General features: G+C 35.7%; 1 protein-coding gene across 4 annotated transcripts in view; it reads left to right on the forward strand.

Annotated features, from left to right (window-relative positions):
• Positions 1-20,705, forward strand: part of PLS1 (plastin 1) — a 107,546-nt gene that overhangs the window by 84,858 nt on the left and 1,983 nt on the right. For 2 of the 4 annotated variants that reach the window (XM_001493516.7, XM_070238276.1), the window contains exons 11-15: positions 3,122-3,200; positions 6,432-6,546; positions 12,417-12,550; positions 13,155-13,278; positions 20,529-20,653. In XM_001493516.7, the coding sequence (XP_001493566.1) occupies positions 3,122-3,200; positions 6,432-6,546; positions 12,417-12,550; positions 13,155-13,278; positions 20,529-20,653 (577 nt within the window). Of the gene's footprint in view, positions 1-3,121; positions 3,201-6,431; positions 6,547-12,416; positions 12,551-13,154; positions 13,279-13,631; positions 13,741-20,528; positions 20,654-20,705 lie in introns of those variants that run through there. The other 2 variants (XM_070238277.1, XM_070238278.1) reach the window with 2 other exon arrangements.

Below are 20,705 nucleotides of genomic sequence, written 5' to 3' on the forward strand. Positions count from 1 at the left end.
ATAAAATGGAAGACTTCTAAGTTTTTATCAGTCTGGAAAATTTCAAAATCCCTCTGTGTCTTATAGTAGAAGACATTGTTTACAGTGGCATATTAAAAATGATCTGCTTTTTATAGTCACCAAATTCTTGCTAGATATCTTTTCCAACTTGCTTGTTCTCCTTTGTCACGTTTGAATTCTTTTGCTAGTCTTCAGCATGCTTTTGGAATTTTTCAGTGTGACTAGGATTGCTAAATATTTCCATGAGTATTTACTAGGTATAAGAAGTTACTGTGAGAAATATTTATCAATCATCTTCATTTAGAACATATGTATATCCTGATACATCTGCCAAAAATGTGTTTGACTTTGTCATTGGAATTTTTTCCTCTGTAAATTTGTTTTTATAGATCCTTATGAAATTTGAAGCTTGACCTTCTCACATCCCATATTCATATATTAGTATGTCCTCATTAGCAAAGAATTTTATCTGTATGGAATTAAAATTAAAAGCCCAATTAAATATTAAACCTTCATATTAAATTGAGCCAAATATGTAGGCTACATATAGAAAGACCATAGAGAGAGATTCATTTGTGATGATAGAAAATACATAGGCCACAGAATTAGACTTTCTTCAAATCATAGTTACATCATTTAATATCTGAGGGACTTCTGTGAGCCTTGGTTTTCCCATATATGAAACAGGACTAATAATACTTATTTGGAAGAATTATAGAGCCAGTTAAAAGGACCTCATGAATGAAAGAGTATGCATGCAGTATGTGCTCAGTAATGGTCAGGTCGGGAAGAGACAAACACTTAGTACATCAGCACATTAGTGTTAAATGTACTCACTCACTAAACGTTGGTTCCTTTTCTTCTTCTTAGTAGCCTACTTTTAATATATTTGTTATTTTTTCTGACACTTTTATCAATTGCAGATGTCAATTTGGCCCTGAAAATGAAAAGAATGTCTTATAGTTTTTTCTATCTTTTATATCAGCAATTAAGATTTTACTTCTAAGATTGCTTTAATTGTCTGCAATCCAGACAGCATTTCCAATCTGGAATACATATGTTTTTCTAATGCTTTACCATGGCTTTTGCACAAATGCACAGTGCTTCTGGCTTTGAGCATTTATTTACCAAGACAACTTGAAATGGTTTTAGATAAATAAATGCTCACTTAAAAAAACCTATTTTACTTTCCAAGCATCAAAAAGTAAAATAATGCTATAATTAGTTGAGAACAGTAGGAAGAAATAAGAACCTCTGAAGCTTATAATAGTTTCAAAACTCAATCAAAATACAAGTTTAGTGTCTTTTAAAATATTTTTCACTATATTATCAGGTTCAGCAGAATTTGGATATTATTTTAATTAAAAACTAAACTATTGTTACACTCTCAGTGTTTGTAATTTTAAAACGTTAGATTTTCGTAGATGGAAATAATGTAAAAATTCTCTAACTACTGGAAAAAAAATTATATATATGGCAAAATAACATTGTCATTAGAGAAACCACTAAAAGCTAAATCCAAATCACATGCATCAAGCTGTTGATTGTAGTCTGCTCTTATTTATTACACTTCAGAGAAAGTTCAGATATTTAATTTGCTCCTGTTTAATAACTCCTACAAACAAGGCAAGCATGGTTTCTAGGAATATTTAGTTTAACTTCGTTCTTTTGAAAAAGGTTCTTCTGTAGGTTATATATGTATTATAAAGTGGTAGTGGCAGATGCAACAGCCTGATCAGTTACCTTTTCTGCAGACCAGAGGGAATAAAATTTAGGCAAGAAATATATGGCTATATAATTTAATAGAGCAAGAATTAAAGTAGATTCTGGGAAAGCTGTTACATAATGGCATTGAAACCACATGAAAATTCGCTGGGCAGATTATTTCCTGAAGAGTTGGCACAAAAAACAGAATCCTTTAGATTTTGCAAGGTTTTAGCTTCTATTCCGGGTGTGCAGGTTTATGCTGTCTGTGGCACTTAGTCTGAAGATGACCGCAGGGATGGCTCTGCAGGATGGGCCCCTGAAGCTCAGGTGGTTACAGATTTATATGCCACATTGTCCTGGGAATCCCACATGAACCAAAGTCTAGAGAGTGACTTGAACTTGTCTGTGGTTTAGAAGTGATGAGAGGTGTAAATGTTTCAGTTTTCAGGAGTCCGGTGATGAGATGTAGGCTGGGCCATTCTGTTATCCCCTAACTTTACTGAAAAACAAACAATAATATTATAGAGAGTCACTTAGGACTGTTTGCAATCCAGACGATGACTAGAAGGCAGACATGGCAAGGAGCGCTCACGTCTCTCTCTGCCCACTTTGTGGCAACCGGAGCCCACGTTTTCCTTCTAGATGGTGTAAGCACTGCTGTGAAGGGAACGCTCGGGAAGGTTAGGTCACAGGTTAAAGAACAGTGCCTGCAGGAGTTTCTTCTTGAGGTGATCTTTGAGCTCTAGGGACTTAGCATGAGGAAATGTGTCTTTCCCTTAGCACCCTGCGTGGGAGCTGTGTCACTTATGTATTTTTAGTAGTGACAATCTAAAATAATTCAGGAAGTCTATAAAATAGTTATATCCCCTCATTGCTTGTTTTTATATTACCTGTAATCCCCTCCCCCCTTCATGACTGTTTGGTGTAATTAAAATGTAGGTCTGTGTGCCCAGAAACTTTTCTGCGTAAAACCATAATCTATGCAGCTTTAGAAACACCGCACTGGGGAAGGTGCAGCTTTCCTGTTTCTGTTTAACTTGCTAATACTACCCTGACTGCTGAAGATTTTGTTTTATTAATTTTAGCGTACCCCTTTTGTGTGTAATCATAACTAAAGATATGACCACATAAGTTTATCTGTTACTCTTCTGGACGGAGAAACCCATGGCTCAGTAGTTCATAGACATCCAATAAAGGACTCTTAGGTGGAGAAATTTAGAGCAAATGGAGGCTTTCTAAACAGAGGGAAAAAAGGGACTTTGGCAATTAGAATTTTTCCCCCTAAAAGGATTGCAGTATCACAGGAACCATGGCAAAGTATGTATGGCCTGTTTGTACCTGCCAGAATGGCTTAAAATATAGTTCTTGATTCCATGTGTCTTGAGTCATCAGTGTGAGCTTGTGTCTCCTCTAGGAGAGAGCAAGGAAGAGAGGACCTTTCGGAACTGGATGAATTCCTTGGGGGTCAACCCATACATTAATCATTTATACAGGTAAATATTTTCTTGTGTTTTAGCTTTATGGCCAGGGTCCAACTTTTCAAGTTTCAAACTGTAAGTATGTTTACATGAGAATATTTTCTGAAAAGCACAAGAATCTTAGCCAAGCTTTAAAGTTTCAGAATGCTGGGGATTGGCAATAATGGATTTTAAAAGAAAAGTAAAGAATTATTTAAAAGGATAGGAATATGATAAAATTACTTATAATTTTTGATAATATGAACACTTCGGTAGAGATAATCCATCTTACTCTTTTAAAATTATTGATCAGGAAAATAAATTATTTCAACTTTAACAGATTAGAACAGTAATATTTTTAAATTGTTCTTATATCAATATTTTTCATTATAATTCACATTCTTTAATATATTTTTGCCCAAAACCTCAATTATCCCATAATTTGTTGTGTATATTTTTTCTAATTTATAGAAATAACTTGCTTTCCCTGAGTAATTGTCATAATTTATCTTATTCTTTCATGTTTAAAAATGACAACTCAGGGCCAGCCCGGTGGTATAATGGTTAAGTTTGCACACTCCACTTTGGAGGCCTGGGGTTCGTAGGTTTGGATCCCAGGCACGGACCCACACCCCACTTGTCCAGCTGTGCTGTGGTAGTGTCCCACATACGAAAAATAGAGGAAGATGGGCACAGATGTTAGCTCAAGGGCAATCTTCCTTAAGCAAAAGAGGAAGATTGGCAACAGATGTTAGCTAAGGGCCCATCTTCCTCACCAAAAAAAAATGACAACACATTGTTAACATTGGTGTGTCTAATAGTTTACTGAATCATTTCCTGTTCTCTCTGGTAGTGCTGAGAATGTGTCTCTCTAGGTGTGGATGAGAGAAAACCTTCCTTCTCTCTGTATTCCAGGATCTACCAGCCTGAGTTTAAAATGCAAAAGAGCTCAATTTCAGCTAATTGTATATTTTTTAGGAAAACGGTCTAATTAACTAAATCTATTAGTAGGTTACACACCAAGGAAACTCCTTAATGAACATTAACTAAATTATTTAAATATGAACTGAAGAGTAACGCCACAAAAGACAAAGTTCACTGGCTAACTGAGGATTTATGGTGCAGTAATTTCTGCTTCTTGGTGTACATTCAAAATATCCTTAAAAATCTAAAAGCAGGATTGCCTTATTATGGTTTGATAATTGTTTAAGGGCGTAAATTCCAGCTAGATCACAAGAGACACACATCATCTAGACTGGAACTCTTATTATAACAGCAGGGCAGTAAAAGACTCAAATGCTGGAGGTGAGGAAGGGGTTAGATCTTTATGGACTAATTTGAAAGAATGTCTATAATATAAATTGAGAGAAAATAATCATAGATATAGTAGGATCCCATTTTTATTTTAAAATTGAATGTATACATACTGGTATATGATTTTTTAAAAAACATCTGGAGGGACGAATACCAAAACTGTATGCAGCCTGGGAAGTAGGAGTGGAGGGTAATGAGGAGAGTTTTATTTTTAATTCTAGTAACTTAGAGTTTTTTGGGGTTTTTTATAATGTGCATGTATTTCTTTTTTCGTTAAAAAGTAAATTTAACACTAGAGGATTAAGATTTGTGGAGACTCATAGTAACTTCTTCATAAATGTCAAGAACACTAGAGTTTTCTATGGTTGACGGTGGAGAATTGACCCAGTGTTTCAGTTAAAGATTATTTCTAGTTCTGTAGATCTAGAAATGCTAGCACAGGGCTTCTACGCTTATGTTATGTTTTCTTGGGAAAGGGGATTCAGAAAATCCTCAAAAGTAACATAACCTTAACGAGAACCATCAGATATAGAAAAAAATCAATAGCCAGAGGTCTAGTTGGCACCAGAACCATGTGTCTGTGAATGTGCGTCTGGATCATATTCCTAAACCCGCCCCTAAGTGGTTTCTCCTCACCTACCAAACCATATATATACCAAAACAAAGCATTATCAATCTTTAGGTTGATTTTAACCGAAAATTCTGTCCTTTAAACAAGTTATTAAATATATTTTAAAAACTATTCTAGAATTTTTCTATGACAGGTTTGTTCTGGATCACATCTTGAATTCTCTGGAAATCATTTAAACTCTCTGGGCCTCAGTTTCCCTATTCACAAAACATGAGTAATACCATAATCCATAGAAATAATAGTGAATTCATTTAAAGTAAAAAAGAAAATTTCATGCAACAGATGAGATTCCAGAAGCTATCCAATACTTTAGTTTTTTTTTAATATAAAATTCCCCATGTGCTTATAGATGACCTCATCTGCTCTTAATTACCTTCATAATAGATGTTTTCTTTCATCACTCAGCACAGGGCCCAGCCCCTCCACTGCCATGTGGTGTGTGCGCAGATGCACAGTAACTTGAATATGAACCTTAGCAAAACATAACTCAGCAAACGAGCTGTTGAGGGAGAAAAGCCACGCAATACAGCACAGAGCTAGCAATTTTAAAATCAATTGCTGTTACTTTATGTCCTTAGAGTAAAGAATTGGAAACAGACTCAATAGACATACTTTCATCATCTCAGAAGAATGTATTTCTGAATCCAGAGTAGTAGTAGTGTGCGTTGGTGGTGTAGTGGTGAGCATAGCTGCCTTCCAAAGTAGTGGTATTACTTCCATCATCCTGCTTGCTCATAAATTCCTGCCTCTTAACACTCATTGTTTAACATGAACAGCTGCCTACTGAGCAGCTATTGAGATTTTTATGTAACTATTTTTTTAAAGTTTTAAAAATCATACATAAGTAATACATGAACTCATTCTCACTGTATAAGTTTCAGAAAGTCTGTAAGTATGTAGAGTAAAATTAAACATGATAATTCCTCCTTTACCCCTCCCATATTCCTTGTTTTCCTGCCCAGAGGTAATCGCTATTTACAGTCCATAGCACACAATACTCTTATTTTTCAAAATAAATTTAATAGTAATAAATGTATGCAGTGTTCTACCACTTGCTTATTTAAACTTAATATGTCTGGTAAAGCTTTTTATGTCAGTACATCGAGATCCACCTCATGGTGGCCTGGGAGTCCACGGTGCAGATAGTTTAAAAACAGCCCCTACTGCCAGGCATTGAAGTTGTCTCCAAATTTATAAATACTGTGGCAATGAATGTCTGTACATATATCTTTGTAAACATTTATGAAAAAATTTTGGCTAGATTCCTAGATTAGGAGGTCTGGGTCAAATGGGTCCTTCATCTTCTTTTCTCTCTGTTTTAGTGACCTTACAGATGCATTAGTGATCTTTCAGCTCTATGAAATGATCCGCGTGCCAGTCAACTGGAGCCAAGTCAACAAACCTCCTTATCCTGCTCTTGGAGGAAACATGAAGAAGGTGAATGAAATAATGACCATGGATATGTTATTTCTGTTCTGATAGAAAACAGAGGATTTAGAGTTCCCTAAAGCTTAGTAAAGTGTGATCTCTCCCGACAGTTCTGATTGAAACCAAAATGTGTTAAGCTTAATAGCCTGTTTACAAGTGTGCTTGAATAAGTGTTTGGAAAGATGAAGGCAGTCTCCCCAGTCAGACCCTTTCTATAACTGCTTTTGTCTTTCTCAAGTTGTAGTACTTAGTGTTCTTGAGATGCGTCATAAATGCATTCCTATTTCATAACCACCAGAACTTGCCAAATCTTCACTGGTTATTCATTAATATTTTTCAACAGATACTTATTGATTAGCCACTAGCTGTACAGTGCAGTGCAGGATATAAAATAGTTCATGGCATGGAGTTGGTCTTCAGGATGCCCGAAAGAAATGAGAGGGCCAAGATGTGTGCCAACATCTGCAATACAGTACAGCGCCTGCAAAGGTGAATGTTATGAGTTAGACAGAAGAAAAGGCCACAGGCTGCACTTATCTTGAGAAGCTTCATGCAGGAGGTGGTATTCAAGTTAGCGTTTGAGAAGTGGATAGGATTTTATCAGAAGGGGGCTGGAGAGGGGGCTGAGGGTCAGGAAAAGGGATAGTGATGGGAAGGTATAAAATGTGTTTCTGGGAATGGGGGAGAATAGTTTGGCTATAGCAGAGGATTCTGATAGGTAAGAAGTGAATGTGAACACTAAAAATTTGGATTGGAGCCAGATGTTGAGAGCCTTGAATGTCAGATTAAATTGTTTGGGTTTTAAACTTTACGCAGTGGGAAGCCATTAAATGTTTGTGAGCAGGGCAGTGACTTGATTACAGTTGGTGGGAGAATATCTGGCAGAAGAATGGTAAAGAGGAGCCGGCCCCGTGGCCAAGTGGTTCAGTTGGCGAGCTCCGCTTCAGTGGCCTGAGGTTTTGCCAGTTCGGATCCTGGGCTCGGACATGGCACTGCTCATCAGGCCATGCTGAGGTGACATCCCACATAGCACAACCAGAGGCACTTACAACCAGAATATACAACTATGTACTGGGGGGCTTTGGGGAGAAGAAGAAGGGAAGGGGAAAAAAAAGAAGATTGGTGACAGATATTAGCTCAGGTGCCAATCTTAAAAAAAAAAAAAGAATGGTAAAGAGAAGTATTTGTCTCCATCTTCTCCTTCCTCAAACAGGGGACCTGTGCTGTCCTTGGTGTTCATGTTTGTTCTGCTGAATTGCCACTTGAATATTCAAGTTTTGCTCTGTGTTTTGCTTTGCTTTTCTGCCTTCTGTATCAGGATTATTTGCTTTCTACAGGGAAAGTGTGTTGGACTTTTAAATTTTTATACTTTCATTTAACTTTATTCTTTCATTTAAAATGATGTGAATAGTTTAAAAATGTATATAAATTAATGGACTCAAATTGCCTTAACTTATCAGTATGGTGTTATGAAATTGACCTGCATTTTCATCATTTAAAAACTATCTCTAGTTGAATAAATGCAAATAGGACCACACTCCTGGATAGAAAGACTAAATATTATAATGATATTAAGTTTCACAAATTAAGAGGTGGAAAATAATTCCAGTTAGCGTTCCAATAACTCTCCTTTTGTGTATATGTGGGCATATGTATGAGTGTGTTGGGAAAGGAGATTTATAAAGTGATTCTAAACTTCCATTGGAGGAACAAACAGGCCTAATTCAATAAGAACGTTTTCCAAGACTATTGAGGGAGGAACTGTTAGAAAATATATAAAAATTTATTATAAAGCTAAAGTAATTGAAATGGTTTAATACATAACTAAGCATGGAATGAATAGAGTAACCTAGAAACCTATCCTAAAATAGAAGAACTTAATATATGAGAAGGTGCTTGCTAATTGGCAGGAAAAGGAAGGATCATCCAAAAAATGATGTTAGAACAACTGATTAAGTTTTTTTTTTTCCCCCTGGGAAAGATTCACCCTGAGCTAACATCCGTTGCCAGTCTTCCTCTCTTTTTTTTTTTGTCCTCCCCGAAGCCCCAGTACATAGTTGTATATTCTACTTGTGAGTCCTTCCAGTTCTTCTATGTGAGCTGACCCACAGCATGGCTACTGACGGACGAGTGGTGTGGCTCTGGGCCTGGGAACCAAACCCAGGCGGCTGAAGCAGTGTGTGCCAAACTTTAACCACCAGGCCGTCAGGGCTGGCTCACTGATTAACTATTTTGTTAGGGAAAAAAGTGATCTTCACTATATATCATCCACTAAAATAAATTCCAAACAGATTAAAGGTAAAGACTTGAAGGGTTAAATGTAATAAATAAAACTTTAAGAAAATAGAAGTGAATGATTGATTACTCTTAGAATGATAACGAAATTACAAAGGAAAAAATTGATATAGTAGATTGCATATAAATTTAAAACTTCTGTATGAAAAAATAAACACCATAAAATTAAAAAGCAAACAATAAAAATAATAAACTTGGAAACATATTTGCAATGAATATGACAAATGGTTAATACGCTTAACATATAAATAGTTCATACAAATCAATTACTAAAACTCGATTGCTATTGCTAAAATTCTAATAGCAAAATGCGAAAGTGAACAATTCACAGAAAAAGAAATAACAGTAGATAATACACATATGAAAAATTTTTCACCCACAATAAAGAAAAACAATTTAAAATAGGAAACAACGGAATTGTACTGCATCCAGTGTTAGAAGTAGTGTTCGTTTGTGTAAACTTTGTGGAATCAGTTTGGTAATACATATTAGTAATCTTCAAAAGTCTTTTGACTTAATAATTTCACTTCTTATGTATCCTGATGGAATAGTCAGAAAGACATGAACTTGTATACAAAAATGCTCATCATAGTAATGTTTGTAGAGCAAAAAAAGAGAAAACAACTTAGTTGTTCAATAAAGCTTTCACATATGATACGTCCATAAGATGAAATAAAATGTACCATTAAGAAATAGCATTTTTAGTGTTTTAGTAATAGTGACATAGAAATGAGCAGGATACAAAATTGCATGTATACATATGAGTCTAATTTGTTTAAAATACACACACACACAGACATGCATTCAAGAAAGACTTTTGTTCTTCCTCCAGACCTCTAGAATGAATATGTATTTATAGGCTTTATAATTTTTCAAAAGAAAGACAAAAAGGAAATACATCATAATATTAAAAGTAGTTAAATGGGTCGTGTAATTGCAAGAGATTTATATTTATATTTGTCAGTATTTCTAGCAATTGGACTAGGTACATTTTAGATTTTATTTGATTTGCCTATAATTCTTCTCATGCAAGTAGAATTCTGAAAATTTTGTTAACTAATTTCATGTAACTTTTTAAAATCAAAACTTCAGATGCACAATCTAACAGGAAAACAGAAATTGAATCACTCATTATACCTGGAATTTTTAATGTTAATTATAAGATGTCACAAATGAATCATACGTAGAATGCTTCCTTTCAACAAATACTAGCTGTTTATAGAATGAAACATAAGGCCTGAAATAAATTCAAGTTGTTTAAAAAATGAAGAAGCAGGACCTTCATGACACAGTATCTCAGGGACTTAGTTTCTGGACGTTGGGCATTCGTCAGCAGACATCACTGCTTCATTTGTAAAGTTCGTAAAGCTGCACCACTTAGAGTCTTGTCTTCATTATTTCTTCGGTATTTCTTTTCATCCGGAGCCCCGTATCCTATTATGTAATTTTTCTCATTTTCCAAATGACCTAAGCTTCGCTTTTGTCCAAAGCGTTTGAAGTGCCTGGTAATCATTTCTTCCATTACCTCTGTGAGACGGCACTCTCCAGTTTTGTTCTTGCTTTCTGTGTGCTCATTCTTAACTTTCATAGGCTCTTCATCTTCTAGCCCAACAACTCTAGGAATTCCCTAGGCTCAGTTCTTGGCCCAACTCTCTTAACTTTCTATATTTACGTCCTCAGGGCGCAGATCCAGTTTTAGAATGTTAAGTACTACTATAAACATGGCTTACCTCTAGGAACCTAATTTCTCATTCTTTCTCTAGTTTGGTACTTCTCCAGATCTTAGAAGTGTTTTGACAAATTTGGAACCAACTGTTGCCAAAAAATAGAACACGTCTTTTCCCTTATGCTAGCATCCATTTCCAGTTTCCTTTTCCTTGCTGGTCATATCAACATCTTAGGCCTCTAGACTGCTCTGAGCTCCTTTCTCATCATTATTCCCCTCAGGAATTTTGGTCTAATTATAAACAGATGGAACAATTTTACACATTGAAACAAATTTTACGCATAAGTGATTATTACAGTTTGCTAGAAAATGCTCCTGTTGAAATGAGCGTCAGTGGAAAATATGCTGGTTTTGATCTCTCCTGTTAACACTGTTACATAATCAGAGTTCGGATGCTGTTTTCCAAAAATTAGGACTCTATTCCATTTTTTCCGCTCTGTGCATTTCTATAGCATATATTTCTATTAGGCAGACGAAATCTATAATATAATATGACTACTAGGAAAAAGAATTTTGGAATATTGTCTCCTTGTGTTTTTAAAAAATGAATACATATCAAAGATTGTATTTAACTTATTAAGAGAACCAGGCAGATGTTACAGCAGGTTCAAAGGATGATCTTGCATTTTTATTTGTAACAAACTGACCTTTGGGAATTTGGATTCTTTAAAGAACAATATCCCTTTATTTGTGTAAATTTTGTTATTGTGTGATCCCTTTCTCACCTTTCCTGGAAATATTTTCTTACTCTTAGGAAAAAATATATCTGTGTATCTCAGTTACATTGTTTTGTAATGAAGCCTTAACTAACTTGGGAAAGAAAATCAAGAGAAACTAGTTATACTGTTTTTCTTAACTAAATGTTTACTTTATTCCAAAAAGTATCTAGTAAGCACTTCTTACTACTGGTGATATTACAAGATTGTGAAAGCTTACAATTTCACTAGAGAAAAAAAGACTTACATACATAAGAATTTATATATGTATTTACACCCTGAAATTCGAAGTACAGTATTAGCTGACTGGAGATAATAAACCTCTATAGAGGCCAGAGTAGACAAAAAAATTTACCAGAGAAAGGACTTAACTGGACTTACACCACTAAAAAGAAGTAGGTAGGTAGGTAAGTAATTTGGTTGGTGTTCTTTCATCAGATTCTTACTGTAGGCAGGGCACTGACAGGTCCTGGGCCAGGGGTGGGAGAGTGTGATACAGATTTGTACACTTTATAGTTTTTGCCCTTTAAAAGGAGCTCATGCTATGGTTGGCAAAAGAAAGTGTAAGTAGAAGACGGTGCATAAGCATTACCCAATAAGCATTATTGGGAGTTCAACAAGGGATCGGTCATTATCAGCGGGTACTGTTAAGCTTAAGTCTTTATTGAAGAAAGTGAGCTAGAAGCTGAATTTTAGAGGATGAGTGAGATCTGGATAAAGGATATGGGAGATGAAGTTAGATTCTTAAGGAAACAATTTCTTCTCTATTCTTTAATTTTGAATTTAGAAAAGACAATGTTTATTACCTCTAGTCATGGAATGCAGGAAACCTAGTTTTTTAGTCACGGATTTGCCACTAATAAACTGTGTAATTTTGGACAGTCAAGGCTTTTAGGGTGAGAGGATCTTAAAACTTTCTAGCCAGTTCTTTATTTAGATTAACCCCTCAGTGCTTTGATATCTTCAACTATAAAATGGGAATAATTATTTCCTTAATTGCACTGGGTTATTATGAAATTCCGTCATATAAATTTAAGGTGTCATTGTAATTATTTTTCAGATGCCTGAACTAGGCTGGCATATTGAAAGAAATATTTTAAAAAATTTGTTTTTATACCAAAACTTTTACTTATTTTCTACAGATTGAAAACTGTAACTATGCAGTGGAACTTGGGAAGGATAAGGCCAAATTCTCCTTGGTTGGCATTGGTGGACAAGACCTAAATGAAGGGAATTCAACACTTACCCTGGCATTGTTATGGCAGCTGATGAGAAGGTAAAGGCTGATATGCTTATAAGCTATTTAAAAATTTTTTCTGATAAAGTAAGATTAGGATGGAATTTTTATTGGGAATTACATTGGTTTAGGTTCGGAATTACATTCATGTTATATCTCAGAAACAGCTTATGAGCTTACTAATTATTTGGCATGCATAAACAAAAAATATTTAGTTTGAATTCTTACTTTTCCTTCAACGAATCATTTGAACTAAAATTTTAGCTATTTTTGAAAGATAAACACAGAAGAAATACACACTGCAAAATATATTAATTTTTAAATGATTTACTTGATATATTTTTTGTAAATTATACTTTATTTTAAAAGTGGATCAGTTTCTAGAAACACACTCTTATTAATGCCTCTTAAAAACTGCTTTGTTAGAAGTTGTTTTAATTTTTTTAATACCATCATAGTTTTTGTTTCTGGTTACTGAGCATTGTAACTTTGGAATGTAAGTAAGTGCAAATATCAGACTAAAATTAGAAATACTTATTAGGACTGAAAATATTTCTTAGATATTTATTTAAATATTGATATAAATGATGTGAGAGCAAATGTCATCCCTTTCAGTCTCAAATATGCATCTTTTCTGTTACAGGTACACATTGAATGTGTTATCAGATCTTGGAGAGGGTGAAAAAGTAAATGACGACATCATTATTAGATGGGTCAATGAGACTCTTAAAAGTGCAAACAAAAATACTTTTATTTCCAGCTTCAAGGTAATCAAAAGCTATTTAAAAATTTTTTTGGTAAGATATTAAGTTTAGGAAGCAATTTTTATTGGGAATTACATCGGTTTAGGTTCAGAATTAATGTTATGTCTCAGAAATACACCATTTATGAGCTTAAGCATACTAATTATTTGGCATGCATAAACCAAGAATATTCAGTTTGAATTCTTATATTTTTATTGGTTGTCCTATTGAGTATAAATGCAGATTAATATTATCAGACTCTGGTAAGCTAATCTTAAAAAAGAAATAGAGTAGAGCCAAAAAATCCAATTGTCAAGTGAAAAGAAATATAAAAAGCCTTTGTTTATATAGGACCTATAATGTTTTGTGCTCCGTAGCAGCAGTCTCAGAATTGTATTGACATCATTTCCAAGGCATAACAGAGCCAGCCAAACCGATTCAAGTGGGAATTGAGAAAACTGGTAGGAAAAAAATATCTTGTCCTCTGGCTTCATAATGGCGCATAACACTCACTTCCAGCATTTGTGGATGATTCATAAAGCACTCAAAATGTAATCTGCACATACATACCCACTAATTTTCATGCATTTCCATTGTGTTTTGCTTTTGCATGCAAGCTGATGTTAGCTACAAATAAGCATGTCTGCTTGTACACATTCATTCAGTGAGCCTTGTGTTTGTGATTTTATTATGATATGTGAAAAATCAGCAATTTGTAATTTTTCAGTAAAATAAGAGTGCAAACAGATGAAACCCTAAGCTCTCCTAAGAGTTATTCACCCATCTTTATTCTCTTCTTTGCCTTTGCTCTAAAGTGTAGAGCAGAAGAAATGTCAGAAATTGACAAATTCAGTCTTCTCATCTTTACCAAACACTGAGCCCCAAATTAGTTTTAACAGGACAGTTGGATGTTGGCAGAGATGCTGCCTGAGTCCTACTTCAAGAGTATTTTTTTCTTTTCCATCTTGGAAGGAACTAATGACATTGAGTTTTTGTTTATTAAAAAAAAGGTTTTTTTAGTCTATGATTTGTCTTTATATATTTTAGACATAGAATACAACTTAAAAATGTAAAACAGGAAAGGGGATATATAAAATTATCTAATTGGAAGTTACTCTTTAAAATTGTTACACTGAAATTATATGCATTTGTACATTAATTTACGAAAAATAATAAGCCTGTCTATAATGAAATCAAATACAAGAAAATATTTAGAAACAAATTAATAAGTTTTTATTGAGTTCTTACTATTAAGCAACATTTCGAGGTAAAGAGAAAGATATAGAATATCAGAAACTAATTTGACCCTCAGAGCATTTACCGTTTATTTGAAAGACAAAATTTGTATAACTGAGAAGGTAACTAGTGCAGAGTAAATAATAAAATCCAAAGAAGTAATACAACTAATATTGTGAGTAAGTCTAATTGATTATTTCCAAATGCATGGTCAGTGAAGAGTGGATGGAGAAAACTGGATTTGATTTGAGCATCACAGATGGAGGAGGGGTTTGAACTGGTGGAGAACAAGAGGGGATAACAAGCTAGAATGGGTGCATCTTGAATAAAGGCAAGTCTGAGGAGGTTAGGAGAAAGTTTGGCTAGAGAGGATGGTTCCTAAGGGATGTAGTGCAAGATAGAGGCTGGGTCAAAATTCTAGAGGAATCTGGCCATAATAAAGGGTATTGATAAAAGGGAGTAATGTAAGAAAAGTGACTATTTTAGGACTACTGTTTGGAACGTGGTGAGCAGGATGGGTTGGAAGAAGAATGGTTTAAATGCAAGGACAGTCCATAAGAAGCTGAGGCAGAACGCAGGTTTGAAGTGATAAGGATCTGGACGGAGCTGGGGGTGGGCACTGGGAATGTTAAGAATGGATAGTTGCTATACGTATGTGCCCCTTTACCCCTTTCACCCTCCCCCACCCCCTTCCCCTCTGGTAACCACCAGTCTGTTCTCCTTATATGTATGGGGACGGATAAAAACTAGACTATTGGTGGTGGACACGATGCAGTCTATACAGAAGCTGAAATATAATAATGTACACCTGAAATTTACACAGTGTTATAAACCACTGTGAACTCAATAAAATGATTAATAAGTTGGGAAAAAAAATGGATAGTGACTTGCTATTGCAAAAGAACAGGTAGGATTTGGCTTCTTGCTTTAGAGAAGCACAGGAGAAGAGAGAAGAGTTAAAACTTGATGTTTGGGGCCTGGGGAATTGGAAAACAAACGATAACACACAAGTGGAGATGTCATGAGATGCAGCTGCGTTCCAGAGAAGGCAATGAATTCAGTTTTGAGCTTGTTGAATTTGAGGTAATTTTCAGGAAATGGGGAGTTGGAGGAAAGGAGATATTAAATCTGGGAATACAGACTTGGTGATCAGTTGAACCAGAGAGAAAGTTGGAAAAAGGGGAGACACAAAGCCTGTGAGGGAGAGAGCTTGCAGAGAACAGCAGACTTGAGAGTATGGTTTTACCTAGAACGGAGGAGGCAGAAGTATACTGTAGTAGGGCTTGACATCAAGGAGGTACTTGATAATAAAATCTTTAAAGAGACTATAAATAGTTAAAAAATGTGGCAGTGAATGCCAAAAAAATAGTTGAGGTGGGGAGGTTTTTTCCAACTGTAGAAGGCATTATATTTGAAAGCTATAGTAAGTGGTACTAGTTAGAACCTATTAATCATGATCAAGGCAGTGCTATACTCAGAAATTTCAGAAAAGACAAATATACCCTTTTTAGTTGCAAAGTATTTTCCCTCACCAAGAAGATAAAAAGATAAGATATCAACCAATAACAATAATCATAGTAATTATGATTTATTGAGTCCTGTGTGTCACTATGCTAAGCACTTTACACATTATTGTTTCTTTTAATTATCTCAGTAACTCTTATAAGCAAAAAGGTGAGCATTAGAGAAGCTAAATAACTTGTCCACTGTCATACAGTTATTAAGCAGAATAGCTGGATTTCACATCCAGGTCTGTCTACCTGCAGGTTGAAAGCCAGCTATGGAGTTGTATGGCCCTGTGTTTGACTTCAGCTCAGCCACTTATTAGCTGTGTGACATACTGCTCATTCATTCCATTAGTGTTCAAAGCTTACCCTGTGTCGGGTGCTTTGCTAGTCACTGTGCTACATGATGCCCTCAAAGAGCTCACTGTTCAGGGAAGGAGGTAATAAGAAAACAGTAATCACAGTATGGGGTGTCAGCAGTACTCCAGAAATAAGCTCAGGGGAGTAGGGAGCACATGAGAAGGGCATGTGTTTTACAGAAACCTTAGCAGTTTATACCAACAGCTGGGCTACATCGCTTATGAATAAAACTGAATTTACTTGGTTCACCATTTAGTATCTGTGAGACCTTGGGCAAGTTATTAACTTATCTATGCCTCTATTTCCCCATATGTAAAATGGAGATATTAATATCTCTCTTCTGTCAAACTAAGTTAACAAATGTAAAGAGCTCAGTAGTACCTGGCACAAATTAAGGGCTCAGTAAATGGGTCTTACTACACTATTGGTACTGCCAATATATAATATAAGGGCATCATATGTGGAGAGGTTCCTGTGGAGCTTTTTAGGGAACTCTAGTGGCCACATCACTGTTTTTCCACTTTTACTTTCAAAAATGACATGAAGAGCAATGGAATGGAATGTTCTAACAGTAACGTGTATCAAGTTAAGAGAAAGAGATGGTACAATTCATTATCTTGAAAATCAAGCCAAACTCTAGCTAGTTGTCATTTAAGATTCTAGAAATTATTTTTGCTTAAGTAATTTCTTTATGATTAACTTAAGGAAAGTGAAAGGAAAAATGATGAAATGTATTTATATACTAAATAAGGGTTTTACTATACCCCCTGCCCCCTTTACAAAAGTAAAATGTCTTTCACTGACAGTAAAAGGAGTTGAATGATAGGCTAATTTTCTTGGAAATAGGAAGATAAGGGATCTGATGTAATCTTTAGAAACTTAATTTTTCATTCAACTCAGTAAAAGTTTTGCCCAAGGTGAATCACAAGGAAATAGGTGGAAAAATCCTTGTTTCCTAAATCTAAGTCAAGAAATATTTAATACCACACAAGAGTATAAACTTTCAGCTATAAGATGAATAAGGTCTGAGGATCTAATGTTAACATGGTGACCATAGTTAACTTTATAGTGTATAATTGAAATTTGCTAAGAGAGTAGAACTTAAATGTTTTCACCAAAAATAAAATATGTATATATATATATAAATATGTGAGGTGATGAATGCGTTAATTAACTAGATGAGAAGAATCCTTTCACAATGTGTAGGTATATCAAATCATCAAGATGTACACTTTAAATATCTTAGTATTTTATTTGTCAACTATACCTCAATAAAGCTGGGACAAGAATGAACAATTTTTCCCAAACTTAAAAAAAACTCTCTATAGCACAATTAAGCCACTTGTCTGGTTTTGAATCATCATAGAAATATTATATGACAGGGCGGCCCAGTGGCTGAGTGGTTAAGTTTGTGCGCTCCACTTTCGTGGCCCAGGGTTTCGTGGGTTTGGATCTTGGGCGTGGACATGGCACCGCTTATCAGGCCATGCTGAGGCAGCATCCTACATAGCACAATCAGAGACAGTCACAACTAGAATATACAACTATGTACTGGGGGGCTTTGGGGAGAAGAAGAGGAAAAAAAAAAAAAAAGAAGATTGGCAACAGATGTTAGCTCAGGTGCCAATCTTTAAAAAAAAAAAGAAATAAAAAAAAGAAATATGTGAAAAGTAAGTACATAGAAATTTGAAATTTGTTATAGAATGACAAATGTTCAGTTTAATTTTAGAAAGTATAATGGTGTACATTAGTGTCATCTAGAAAGCGTATTAAAAATGTAGATTCCTAGCCCCATCCACAGATAACCTGACTCATTAATTTGAGTGGAGGGATAAATCTGTGCTTTTAACAAGCACCTCAGGGGATTATTCATGCAGGTGGTCTGCAGACTACATACTGAGAAAACAGGTTTGAGAATTTTCCAGGAATACAGAGGATACCAAAAACCAGATCCGGATTACTAGCACCAGATAGACTGAAAGACCCTAATTACGTTTACTCCTCTCCTTCTTTGTCATTAGTGCCCTGGAGTTGATTCCGACTCCCAGCGACCCTGTGCACAGCACAGCAGAACCCCCATGGTCTTTGTGCCATCCTCTCGTCCTCTGGCACTGTACCAGATGGCGCACCACTGCTATACATAGGGTTTTCATGCCCAGTTTCTTTAGAAGTGGGTGGCCAGGTCCTTCCTCCTCGTCTGTCCTAGTCTGGAAGCTCTGCTGACACCTGTCCACCATGGGTGACCCTGCTGGTATTTGAAATCCCAGTGGCATAGCTTTCAGCCTCACAGCTGCAGCTGCCACAATGTGATGACTGACACACTGGTAGTGTGGTTCCCTGACCAGGAGATGAACCTGGGCTGCAGCAGTGAGAGCGCTCAATCTTACTCCCCTCAAAAACTTTGTTTCATAAAATGAACATTCCTGAAAATGAAGAATGTAAATTTTCAAAAATTAATAAATGTAGTATTTCATAGATCAATGGCCCAAAAAGGCAGCCTGTTACACTTCTTCACATGGCTTCCAATTGTTTTATCAAACATTTATTAAGAAACACATTTGGCTAAGAACTGTACTAGATGTTTTGGCCTATTTTATCTCAGTATTCTCAAGAATCCTGTAACATTCCCACTGTAGTGATTAGCAAAGGGTGATTTTGACTTCAGGTAACAGAAACCCAATTTAAAGTGATTTAAACCAAAAGGAAAGATCCAGGGCAATAACAGAAATCCAGAGCAGGGTAGGCTCCAGGGCTGGTTGAGCCAGTAATTGAAGGTCATTCAGGACTCAGGTTTCTGTCCATCTCTGCTTTGCCATCCAAAGTGCCAACTTCACCCTAAAGCTGGTTTCTCCTCTTGGTCATAGGACAGCTGCTGGTTGGACCAGAGATTTTATCTTCTCATTCACATCCAGGAGGGAGGGGTTGCTGGCTTCCCATAGCTCTTCCTGAATAGTGAGGGCCTCACATTAAATTAAATTGAGCCCAAATTAAATCATAGTAGTAATCACATGTGATTCCTCTATTTGGTTTAGACTAGTGTTTTTCAACCTTTCCCTCATTATTGTTCCCCTAGGGAGTCTTTTTAAACATTTTCTTCCTAAATGCTTCTCCCCCATGAAATTTTAATGCCATAGATATTACTGTATGTCTTATGCACCGTATACTTCATACATAAAAGAATAAGTTTATTACCCCACCCGCCATTGAGAATTCCTGGCCTAGACTAATTCAGGGTCACTCCTGGAGCTGTGGATGGGGTCAGCTTTCCCTGAGCACATGTCCTTGTGAGGGGAAGTATGGATAGAGAGCAAAAGTGGGGGTTCTGTTAGATGGAGAAAGTAGTAAGGAGTGAGTGGATTCTGGGTAGGCCAGCAACAGTGCCCACTCTTCAAGCTGAGAGACGGAACGAATAATTTGTTCAAGTACTGATAAGTGGTAAAATCAGTTCAGACCAGGATTTCTGACTTCAACTGCAATGCTCTATCCACTAGAAATTGTTCATTTTTAGTTCGCCTTGGAGGTAACTTCAAAAATGAAGAGAACCTTGGGAATTAGAGTCATGGGTTCCATACTAGTCTCTACTCACTGGATGTGTGAACAAGTCGCTTGAGCTCTATGACATAGCTTCATGTTCTTCATCTTTAAAAGAGAGATTAAAAATTTCTTTATTACCAGGCTATTACGAGGATTAAACAAGCTGAACATGCAAAGCAACAAGAATAATGCCTTTGTAAATGTTAGTTCCTTTCCATTATTATTTTCATTTTTCTTTGTGAAAAATATTAAGTGAAGGCTTAGGAATCCATGGTCTAAGAAATACAATATTACTAGAACTTGTAAAACTATTATTTTAAAATTCATCTCCTGTTCCCTTCCAAAAGTGTTTATTTCGTACAGAATGGATGCTGCAGTTAGCATACGTTAGGGATCGTCACGTCCACAAACCTTGTTCAGATATGGTGAGAACTCTACACTGTAAGCTCTATAAAGATGGAAGGAAAAGTGTATTTTAAATGGTTTGTGATGTGTGCTGGTTGCAGAGAAGCTGAATATTAAGTATAAAGAAAATTTATAAATTGCTTTCAGTTATATGGTTATGACCAGAAGAGTCTGACATTTATGGAAATTAAACGTAAGGTGTTTATGAATGTTCATCTATTCTTGATTTTCCAGGACAAATCTATTAGCACTAGTTTACCTGTCCTAGATTTAATAGATGCCATTGCACCAAATGCAGTTCGTCAAGAAATGGTCAAGAGAGAAACCCTTTCTGATGAGGACAAGATGAACAATGCTAAGTAAGCCTTTATGGTTTATAATGGAACATAATGGCTCTTTAATTTTCTTAAA

Source organism: Equus caballus, chromosome 16 (assembly GCF_041296265.1).
Source record: "Equus caballus isolate H_3958 breed thoroughbred chromosome 16, TB-T2T, whole genome shotgun sequence".
Taxonomy (NCBI): Eukaryota; Metazoa; Chordata; class Mammalia; order Perissodactyla; family Equidae; genus Equus; species Equus caballus.